At 30.5% G+C, this 12840-nt stretch overlaps 1 protein-coding gene across 1 annotated transcript; it reads right to left on the reverse strand.

Moving 5' to 3' along the window:
- Window positions 1-249: 249 nt before the first annotated feature.
- LOC128161060 (uncharacterized) lies at window positions 250-2640 on the reverse strand. Its single transcript, XM_052824310.1, has 3 exons — window positions 2368-2640; window positions 785-1013; window positions 250-455 (listed from the first exon to the last, which is right to left on the reverse strand). Exons 1-3 carry the CDS (start codon window positions 2638-2640, stop codon window positions 250-252), a joined length of 708 nt encoding a protein of 235 aa, XP_052680270.1.
- Window positions 2641-12840: the final 10200 nt, after the last annotated feature.

The raw sequence follows: 12840 nt of genomic DNA on the forward strand, positions 1-12840 counted from the left end.
ACAATCTTTTGAATATAACTTTTCCTTTTAGTCAAATATAATGTTGTATGCATAATACTTCAAAAGAACAAAATTAATAACCAAATAGTTTAATATTATTTACAGGGCTTTAATGACAAAATCCATTAGAAATGATTATAAAAAAAACCGAAAGCTATATCATCTAGGCCATAGTTTATTATTCTTGTATTTTAATTAGCATTTAGACATGCAATTGAAACATAACTCTACAATATAGAAACAGAAATACTATTTCGTGTAGATTTCCAGCTCTGGAATATTAAGACTATTTCCAGATCCTTTGATGATTTTCAGTCGAACATAACGAGCGATAGTCGGGTATTCACAGAGGATCTCCACTACCTCACTGGCCATCCCTGGTCCTTTGTAAAATCCGCGCTGTTCGTAGTTGCTACTGTTTGTCACTTCCACAGCAACGTCATGGAATCTAAAGCCTGTTGAAAATTTAAAAACTCATTTTCCTTTTTAAGAAAAAATGAAATTTAAGGTTTCATTTCAAGCAATGGTCATTGCATTATTTGTAAGAAAATAAGAGTTTATTTGATTCATAGTATGATTGTTGTCGTTCAAAACAATTGAGCATTATTCTGCAAATGTGATGTATTAAGCTGAATAAACAGGTAAATGATTATTTCACAAATACTGATTCAAAAAGAACTATGCACAAAAAGTGCAGTTTTCAATTTCATAATAAAGACGTTTTAAAAAACCAACGATAGAGAATAAATTTATAGTTTGATAAATGTCTATATAAACACCTTACCAACATCTCTTCTAGTATACACACGTAGAAATAATATTGTTGATATTTCTTGTAAATCAGTCCTGATCCATGGATATGATTCAAACGTTGAATGAAAAGTATAATGTCCTCCTCCAGGAATAATTCCATCTGTAGCATAGTGTGGTGACCATAGACCGTAGTCGTTTCCATAGACGGAAGAAGCCGTGTTAGGTTTATTTATTGCTGCATTCCCATTCGACTCAATTTCCACAAATCAATGTTTTTAAATTCCACAAAATCAATTTCGTTAATACAATGCTCAAAATGGCATAAAAGTGGTTTTTTTAGTCTAATGACAAATTATATGTATGTCTTAATGCATAAAAATTGCATATACTAAAAATGTTCTTATTTATTTTAAGCGTTGCCAGAGATTCCAAGATAAACAAAAGATTTAGAAAAAAAAATGTTTGCCTTATTTGTGTGGGTTTTTTTTATTTATATAACCGAACATTCAAGTGAGCTTTTCTAATCACTTGTTGCCTGTCGTCTATCCATCTGTCTGTCCATCCGTCTGTCTGTAAAGTTCTCACATTTTTACTTCTTCTTTAGAACCACTGGGCCAAAAGCCAGACTTGGTACAACGCACCCTTATGGAAAGGGGATTTTTAATTATTAAAAAAAGGACAAAACCCTTTTTAAAAGGAAGATAATTGCAAAGCAGTGAAATATGGCGCATGTTCCAAAAACTTCTTCCTAAATGCCAATATTTACACCAGAACGTTTATATACATGAAGTAATGATTCTAAATTGTTAAAATCGTGACCCATAGAAAAACACTAGGGGCCCCAAGAGGGGTTCGAAGTTTAACATTGAAATATCAACATATAGAAAAATTAAACATGTTTAAAAAATATTCCTCTCAAGAACGATAATGCTAAAACTTATGTGATAATTATGCAAACATGCTCATATATTGTGGATTATCAATTGTTAAAATGGTGATTCCGGAACAATACTGATGGGGTTCAAATTTTAACATAAAAATGTATAGGATTTTTTTTTAAATCTTCTCAAGAACTACAATGTTCTAATTTGTGATATAACTATGCAAACATTATCAAATTATGTAGTTCATAAACTATTAGTTATGTGATCGCCGGACCAATACTGGGCCCAAGAGGGGTTAAATGTTTAAAATAGATCTAGAAATATATAGGGAAAGTATCAGAAGATATTTATCTCAACAACTCTTAGACTAATGCTACAATTTGGGGGATTACTATGTAAGCATCTTCAAATAATGTAAATTCAAAATCAATAAAAAAAAAGTGACTGCCGGACTTATATTTGGGCCCAAAGAGGGGTTCGGAATTTACAATAGACATATAAAAGGAAAATGTTTAAAAAAAATTTTATATAGAATGATACAAGGAAATCTTGCTCGAGTGAGCGATGTGGCTTGTGGGTCTCTTGTTTATTTGCTTTTGTATATAACGGTGAACATCTTTTATAATATTCTTTATTCATATCAAATATTCTTCATTTATCCCAAACTCATTAATTTTCTAAAAACTTTCTTAAATCAGCTGCATTCTTACGAAAAACGCAAATCCTTACCATATTTGTGCCATTTGATACTTGCGTTGGTCACATCAGTTGTGAAAAAAAAAGTACAATTCCACTGACAGATGTATCTATCGGCGTTGAAGAAAAAAGTAACACCATTTGCTTCTCTTCCAAGTGCTGTACATAGTAACAGACTATCAACGTGTTTCTCATTGCAAGAACGAATGAACATCGGGTATATTAATATTGTTCTCACCCCATACCACAACTGAGCCATGTTTCTTGTTAAGATACAAATCATCAGTAAAACCGAACTACAATGCATCACCCTTAAATTTTCAAAAATCAAAATTATGATTTACTGTGAGTAACATTGACGCACAACTAGCACTGTCATAGAGCAAATGTAACGATTTTCTTCATGTGTTGACAGATCTATATCATTGACTTGATTCCCTTTTAATGTCTTATCGCAGTATCAGTTAGTGATTACTGTCTTCTTGGGGGTTAAGATCATCAAAATTAAATGTAAAGTATAGCAAAATAGATAGCTTCACTTGAAAAAAAGATCATTATTAATTTGATTCTTCTTTCATCTTAAAATGAAAAACGATGTCGCTTTGCTTTAACTCCGATCATCACTTAGAACTATGTGATTGTATCGAGTTATAAATATTTCATTAAGCAAAAAGTCAATCTCAAATTAATGTTGCCGCATAACTTTAAATGAAGTTACTTTTTTAAAAAAGAAAACCCCGATTTGAGGTCACAAATAAGCGGGCTGAGTTGTTAATAATTGACCATCAGATTTTTAAAAATATTTTTACTAGATATATTTTGTGTTTAGTAGTTTATATATACAATATTAATGGGGGAAAAAATAAATATCTAAATATTAGCTTTTACATTTGAACATTTTGCTGTACCGTTTTACATCATATATTGTTAACATGGTTATTTTAGCTATTTAAAATTAATTTGATTTAAAAGTATTAAGATATCGTTCATATGGAGAAAATAAAACGTGAAATTGACGAGGGCATCAATTGTAACTACAGACTTGAGTTATCTTTCTTTTCCCACAATGTTGTCATATATCATGTGTATGTTGTTTTTCTTTATGTCAAATAAGGATCACAAAGAACCCAAAATACACAAGTCGGCATTTAAAAAGAGGGCTAAGCTCTTTTACGGGTACAATAGACCCAATGGGCTGCGGCATTGTTAAGGCGAACCATGAAAATATCAATGGATGTATACGTCTAAATGCGATGCATCTATTAAAACAGAACATTTTTGTAAAGTTTTTATTTAATGACATAAATTTGATATTAAATGAAACATATTGTTAATGTCACTATACAGGACACTAAGTGCCATCCCTTGTATTGACAGCTCTGTTAATCTTCCGAATGTATGTCAAACAAATTTCGGTTTTGCAAGGACATACATGTACCTAGGGCATACTTTTACATTAATTAAAAGTTTAAATAATAATAACATTCTACTTATTAAATTAATTCTAGAAACTATTGCTGCTTTGTATTAAGTTCATCTATTATAAGAAAAAAGTACATGTATCAAAGAAACAAATGACCTTCGCTTAATATTTTACTATTAATAATTTACGTAATTCAGCAAAGCAGCAGCACTTTCTGATAAATCAAACATTCTCTTAATTTGATTTTTTTTTTATTGATTTGTGTATGCCTTTGTCAAAAGTATATTAAGATAGGCTTCCCGATGCAAACACGTCAAACTTGTACATTAAACATTGAATTTTTTGTTAATATACACTCCTAATAGATAATCATCCGCTGGATTAAAACAAGCATAATTATCCGATGTAACTACTGATAGTTAAATCTGTTTATCAAAGAGAAAATATATGCTTAGACTTCATCATATTAACATCTCATTTTATTATGATCTCATAAACATTGACACATATTTTACAACTATTATTTCCATAATGATATTCTAACTTGGTGCTTCCTGACATTAGCCGTATCATCAGCCTCAATTTTTGTGCTCTTATCCTATCCTGTGACATCATTCTATACTTGAATCAGTCAATCTGAAAACATTCACCCACCCTCATATATCCCTTACGACTGGTTGGGTCAATGCTTGAACCTATTAGCTGTTTAGTAGACTTATTGTTATTATTAAATGCACGTTGTTCTTTTATTTGCTGCTGGGTTTTTTTCTTTCTGACCATTGCAGGACAATCTGAAGCCTGGTTGTTGTTACTTTGTATTTGATGGCCTCCAATCGTCATGGCTGCAGACAGAAATCCCACGCATTTCCAACAGTTGGCGACATTCTGGCTTGCCAGTAGTGCTTATGTTAACAATATCAATTGACAGTTACATTGTATTTGCATTCATATACTATGAACTAGGTGAGCAAGCAGTTGCGTTTCTGTTCCAGGCGCTCAAGCATTTGCTTTGCCTGTTCGATAGGGATGCCCTATAAGCCAAGAATTGATGTCTGGCCCCCATATTTATAAGCAGCCATGGCCAATAGTCGCCAAATTAAACTTAAAATAAAAAAACTTTAGATAATATTTCATTGGGCGATTCCCCAAATTTATTTTGCTTTCTGTATTTTATCTTTGACAAACAGAACTTGATGATGTATACTTGTTGGTAGATTACCTCCGTTTATTTATGAAATACATTTTCCAGTGTTAAAAATTGATTAATCTATTCGATGACTTTGTTTTGTGCGATGCCATAGTTAACATTTCCCATGCTTTCTCGTCGGCGAGACTTCATAGTAGTCATGTGGAGTGTTGCGTAGATAACGTGTACATGTGAGAATAACGAATACTTTTGAGATAAAATAGTACAGTCATTTCATGCATATCTTTTACAATTTCATGCTTTGCTATGGTATGCAATTTTAATGATCTGCTATGAGATTTCAATGCAATGCTATGAGATTTGTATGCTATGCTTTGCTATGAGAAATTGAAATGAAGTGCTTAATGATATGGTATGCTTTGCTATGAGATTCGAGCAAAACGCCTCCATACACAGAAGAGTTCCACACATTTGGAAGTTAAATGATAACAAGAATTCCTTTTAAAGGAATGATCGGCAATAATAATATAAAGATAGCTAGAAGCAATCAACATGATCAGTTTGATGTAAAATAATTTAAAAAGTACTGTATTTTTGCAAAATATAGAATATTTTGAATCTGTACACCATAATTTCATCATTATAAACCGTCAACAAATTTAATTTTGAAATAAATATGGGGAAGGCCGTTCGTAAACTCCTTGTCTAGTTTTATATTTTTAACGTTATTATTAAATGTTAATGTATCTTCAATCTTCTTCTTCAGAATACTGAGTAGGGCTCTTCAAAGAGCATTAATACGTATACAAAGAAAGAGTTGTATTAAAATAAATTAATGCGACTGAAAAACATTGAATGCCATTATAACTTGCTATTGAGGTCGCATTATAATGTAACCTTGTTTAAAAATCAAGCCGTCTTCCTAGCTACTATTATGCAACATCAATAGATCAAGGTTGGTTTATGGAGCATCTTCTCATGATCGAGGTCAGTTCATCGAGGTCAACTGCATTGCTGAATGAATCTTTCGATCAATATTCTTACACGTGAGACAAAATGTGCATTCTTGAATTGACATGTCAAACTGTATTTAATATATGTTTGCATCTCCTAAGGTAAATGGATTGGAATAAAAACGAGTAAAATGTTATATAAATACTAAACCAAAGCTTCAAGTTTTTATAAGAACTACTTACGCAAGCGGAATGTGTGCGCACATGGAAGCATTTGCCGGATGCCTCATATGGACACAACAGTGATCGGCCGAAGCCGATCACAAAAAGCCAAAGTTAACCACTAATCTGTCATGTGTGCATTTATTCTTCCAAATAAAACCATTAAAAACCCAGTTAAAATCATGTTGTATGCTATTCTATGGTATGAAATGACGAATGAAATTCTATGAAATTGTATGCTATGATGGTATGAGGTTCCAATGCTATAGTATTAGATTTCAGTGCTATGCTATGAGATTTCAATGCTATGGTGTATGTTGTACAAGATATGCTTGAACTGACTGTATACCCTTTGAACTTGGAATTCGTCGTCCATGATAGTGGTCCGTTCTTGTCATTTTGAGCCTCGCACCGAAATCTCTTTAGTATTTATCATCTAGACGTTTGTGTCGTGTTTTTAGAAGATACGTGTAATAATAACAAAAACGTCTAGATGATACAGACTAAAATTTCATCAAAAGAGATTCGTTTAAGTCTTTCTAAATTTTAAGCATTTCAAATTCAGAAGAAATCCTAAAAAGTTTGTTAAAAGTTTAAACAAATTGTTCTTACACTGTTTTTTTTACAAAGACATTTTTTTTAAATTGTTTGAAGCAATGGTGTTTTGTTGTGTGTGTGTTTTTTAGTTAAATTGTCGAGTAATGTGTGCTTTTGCTAGCGTGACGACAAAATGTATACGAAGCATGCAATCTATAGAGCAAAGAATAATTAGAGAAACGGATATATTTGTGACGTTTCCAGTAAATTTGATGGTGAAAAGTACATAAATGTGTTAACTTATCGACCAAAAATTGATCACACCGTATCATTACGGTGTAACACATAATACCATAGGCGATTAATATGTTTCGTTGTATACACTTATCAATCGATTTTGTTAAATATAATCATAGCTCATTGGTATCAAGCTTGTGAAGCTCAAATCTCGAGTTTGAACCTTGGGATGTTGTTCATATCTACTAAATTAAATTTTTGAAGATCATTTTTTATCCAAATTGCTTTAACTGCATTTTTGATTTGTATACAACAAACTATGTTTTACACATCATTTTATTATATAGTTTAACGAACTATCTCCTTCCAACTTTCCGAAAATCTCAACAGGCTTAAAATGAGGAAACAACATCAAAACATCAAGATGTTATCTTTTTGAAACTCTTGCCTCATTGCATTTTCCCCTTATTATTAAAAAGAGAAAATAAATATATAAAAAATTATATATGAAAAGCTTGTTCTAATTTGGGACAAGTTTTAAACAATAGTTACCCTTGATACATCCCTTTTCCTTAACACATGTAACATTCATTGTTGTAGACTATAATTGTATTCACACAGATTAGAGAAAAAAAAGATTGCAAATCATGAATAGCAAAACAGATCAATAATGTATTACATTTGCCAATTTAAATTTCATATACAATATCTTTTATCAAAGGGTCAATACTAATGACTAGTTAGGTTGCTGTAAAAGTAAATTTAAGTGCTATACATATCAGTTGAACTGTTAACAAACTAGGTTCTACCAAATAAAAATAAATCTAAAGTAAATGTTCTCTCCTTTTCTATGTCTTCTTTATCAGTTTATTCATATTTCCATACATTCAAGTTTGTTTCAATACATTGCCATTTAGGTATTTTAATTTAATATAGTTTAGCCGATACATGTATGTGGATATTGATTATCTCTCAAATACTGTTTTATACGAAATAAGAGTTTTGGGGGGCAAGAGAGAGAGAGAGAGAGAGAGAGAGAGAATTTTTACAAATATGGATGAAAGCCTTTTAAAGGTACATGTGCCTACACTAAAATGCGCTTTGCCAATTATTGTCTCCCTGTCGCAGAAAAAAAATGACATACTCAAAACAGTATAACTACAGTTTTCTTACTTATTTCATAAATTATGAATAAAACTTTTTATGTTAAAAATAACATTCAAAGCTTTTGAATTGAGAAGATTGCATCATATTTGTTTGAAGCGACTTTGTAAATAGAAAAATACATGAATGGATGATAGTCTTTAATCTTTGTACATCATATTGCATCTTCTTTCTAGTCTTTAAATTTAGAGAAAACAAAAAAGAATTGTTGCTAATTTTATGAACAGTAAAATAAAGCTTCCCTGAATAAAATAAAACATTCACGGCTTTTGATGGAGAGGATTGCATAATATTTGTTTGAAGCGATTTTAATAGAAAAATACATGAATACGAGTTAGCGTTTGATATTCTTACATCATTGACCTTATTGTTAATCTCGGACAAACCAGTAAAATAAAATCGTTTCTCTGCTAAAATAGTCAGACTCTGTATACATGTACTTATAATCTACGCTATGCTGACGAAAAAATGATGTGAAAATTTACCTTATATTGTTTACCATAATTACGTTCAATGAGTTCAACATATCTCCTCTCATTTTCATATTGATTAGATTTAAAATAAACTATTTGATACTACACACTATGTGAGTTTTCTATTCTTAAGGCGAATCTTAATACATATTGAAATGATAAATGGATGCAAAATATCGAAAACTAAAAAAAAAAATGTATGATCAACAGGTAACTAATTTTAGTCATCAGTTACTGCATGTTTCGTTTTCAGTGTTTTGAGTGTTGGTATAAATAAAATTGAAACTTAAACTATCATCATGATGAATAAACTATTAACGTAATCTATACTCATTTTATTATTGATTGATAATATAGTAAATTCGTAAAGAAGTATTTTAAGCAAGGCAAGTAGGAAGAATGTTTTAAACTTGCGTAATTAAGATTGAAAACAAAAAAACTAAAAGAAGATATTGATATTATTCCATTTGTTTTCTTTTAAATGTACTGACATGCTATCATAGTTAAAATAAATACCATTATGATAGCATTTAGGAATTTTTCCGTACAGTGTGACGCATAATACTAAACCTGGTTCATAGAATCGATTTAAAAGTAAAAGATCAATCACAAAGAAGAATAAATATTGTTGTCACTGTGATCATTAGTATATTTGTATTCTATCAATTGTCCAGGATCGCAATCAATACAACAATATTTTTGTATCAACGGTTTTCAGCTGAATTATAATCCTAGAATATTTTTCACCTTTTCATCGGATTATAATCTTTTCTTGTATTTCTTATTTTTTCTCTCACAGTTGATAAAAGGGCTTTGCCTTGGACCATCTTATATTTTATATGCCATTATATTCCAGTATATTATATCCATGGTCAAACTTTGACAAGGACGTGTATTTTATTGCATTCATAAAATATTTGCGATTTGATAAAAAAGGTATAAGAAAATATATTTTTTCCTAAAACATTCTGTATTTTGAAAGTAAAATATCAAGAGGAATAGTTATATGTGATACAATTCAAAAAATATAATAATAATTATATAATAAAATATAATAATGATAAAAAAATATAATATCATATGATGTTTAAATATGAATTAAAAATATTCATTTATTATACACCAATAATGTTTCCTTTGGTTTTTAGCCGTCTGCAACTCAACATGAATCCGCACAAACAGTACCAGCTGAACGGAGCTGTTATAAATTTCAATTAGAAAAGTGTGAGTTAAATAGTGGGGTAATATGGAAAATAAACACTGGCCCATTCAGATATGATTCTTCTTCCTTTCGATACCTTCGAAAAGATTATAATTAGGCCACGGAAATTTTATTCTCCTCCAAGATATGTAAGTCTTTTATTAATACTTTTTCAAATATATCATGTCATTACAAAAATTGTGGGTTTGTTTAATTGTAAAAATATTGATTTGATAGAAGCAAAGCATTGTGAAAAATATCTTGTACAGAGCTTATTGATCCAATTTAAGTATTAATATAAGTATAAATATTTGAGAAACTTGTATATTTTAGGATTTCTTTAAACAAATTGAAAATCAGTAAACCTAAATCTGCGTATCTTATCGACAAACCTAATCAAACTTGACATGATGTTTATGTCAATTCTCGCTTAGTTGACTTTAAGGTAAGGTTTGCAGCTTGCATTTTTTGAGGTTGTACCAAAGTTACATACCATTTTGTTCACTATACTAAAGTCTTTTTTCTCATAAAATTCAAATGAATTTTGCCCGTCCCGTTTTATAACTGCAAAAGGTCATACATGTAGTTCATGATTTCCAATTTTCATTTTGATGAAATGTAAACAATTTCGTGAAAATATGTACATTTTATATGTGACTATTATGGGGGTTATTTATGCTTAAAATGTTCGAAAATAATATCACTATTAATATCATGATTCACTTTTATTAATTTCTGATGAACTATCTAAAAATAGAATAAAATGCAACAAAAGTCTTAATTTTGGACTACTATTATGTAAACGAAAACATTTTATTTGAAACCTTTCCAAGTCAACCGATTTCAGGAAAAACGTATCTTAGAATATGTGTAATCTGATGTTTCTAAAACACTATTCAAAACCATATGATGCGGATTTCGTTTTCGTGGAAATTGATAAAATGCTTCTGTCCTCTTATTTTTTCATTGAAACTAAAAAAAACCCGCAAAATAATAAAAAACCTGAAATCAATTATGACGTCATATAAATTTTGACGTCATAACTGAAATAAAGGGTAGTTGGTGTTACGTCACAATGAAAATGTGTGAGTTTTCTCCCTGTAACCGCAAACCTTACCTTATATAATATACTTTTTAAGGAAATGTAGGTTTCGTAAACTTGCAAAGCCTATTAATGTATATCACAACCTCCTTGAAAAAATATATATTAAATATACATATTTAAACAATAAGTATCAACAGGAAAATTAAAGCTTTTGCAAGATACCACTCCTCTAATAAGACCCTTACCCGTGCACGACTTCTCTACTAAAGCCCTAACCCGGGCGCGACTTGGAGAACCCGTATCCTATCATTAGGGTTCAAGTTCAACAGGGTACTTTTCCTTATTCTACATGAAATTTTAGTTCGTGTAAATTTCAAGCTCTGCAATATTGATAGAATTTTCAGAACCACGGATAATCCTTAGTCGGATGTAACGAGCGAATTTCACAAAGAATCTTTAAAGTATTAGAGAAACAATCTTTACATGCAATCGTGCAGTTACAAAGCTTTGTTCAAGCTATTTATTTATACAGCAAATAAAACATGGCGGAAACTGGTAGCGTTATATACTTACCTGATATAGTTAAAATTTCTAAAATTCCGCATATATTGATAAGGGATTTTTTTTATAATTCATGGTTGGGAGTAATAATTTCATCAAATTCACTGCCAATTTTTGATATATATGGTCGAGTTTGAATTAAATTAAAGTTATCTTCCATGTGCACAGATGTGACAAGAAATACATGTGCCGTCATTTAACCTTTTGAACAATCTGTTAAAACGCCATTTGAACTCGATATTCTTGTGTTGAGAGGTCAGCGGGTTAATTGTAAATCTGTTTTACTTGTGAAAAAGTGTGAAATTTCTCATTCTTTAACAGACACGTGTTTATCCCCTTTACAGGTGGCTTTACTGGACACCTGTGTAAATCGTTTCAGGACATTTGTCCGTGATGTCTAATAATTCATGACAATATATACGATCAAAAGAAAACATGGATGTGTTTCTAAATGAAATCCTACTTGTGACATATTTTGGTGCATGTCTGTAAATATTTTAAAACTTTACATGTACGAATGCGCAACAAATGCAACGAGCACATCGAGTCTGAATTTGTTTTATTTATCCATGTGAATTCTTATTAATGATATCGATACATAACGAATAACGATTTTAAATTAGGACATTGCAGGTAATTCCTGAGTACTTACAGCATACGAAGTTTAAATTTACCGAACGGATAGTCAAAGTTGTGAAGTAAACTTTTCATCATTTACTTCATGATGTAAATTATTTATCATTAATAATTTCGAAATGTTATATTTATACTTAGTGGATATTATCATTCTTCACTTTTATTTATACACAAAAAATACTACTTAATATAAGGAAAAAGCTCTAATTAAAGTCATAATTGCGTATGAAAACATAGATTCCTAATAGTATGAGCGGTTGACACATGGAGTCACAGAAAATAGCGTAACTATTGCTTTGAAAATATGCAAATTGTGCAATTCAAACACTCATGCTTAAAATCAGTGGTAAATCGGCTTATCAAAAATAATTTATTTATACATGTACCAAGAACTATTTCTAAATTGACTTTAAAAACGTGATAAAAACCCTTAAATGTTTTGAGAGCTTATAAATAGAATTTAAAATTCGTTCAAAAGGTGTCAAATAGGGTCACAGAAAAGAGATTGTTGGCGTAATTATATTGCCAGACTTTAAAACAATTATATCTGACAATATAATTATGAGAGTGTGTCGTGTTCTATATGTACTACAACGACACGAGGCGGTTATACGGTTCCGTAAATAACCCACCAATAAATTCAGACGAGGAACGTATATTCAAACAAATACACAGTCATTCGATTGGAGCAAACTTTAAGAATCACTTCTCGTTATATACGACACGCATATCCATTTTTTCTGATCAATGTTGCACTTGTGTTTGTTTATCGTTGTAAGAAAACAGGGTAGTGTAATGCATAAAAAACGTTTGTGATTTATGCATGTGGAGACCCAACTAGTAAATGTAACTAATTTGTCAATTGAAAATTTAAAATGATCAATACAACTAAACGTGCTACCGACAAC

Source organism: Crassostrea angulata, chromosome 8 (assembly GCF_025612915.1).
Source record: "Crassostrea angulata isolate pt1a10 chromosome 8, ASM2561291v2, whole genome shotgun sequence".
Classification (NCBI taxonomy): Eukaryota; Metazoa; Mollusca; class Bivalvia; order Ostreida; family Ostreidae; genus Magallana; species Magallana angulata.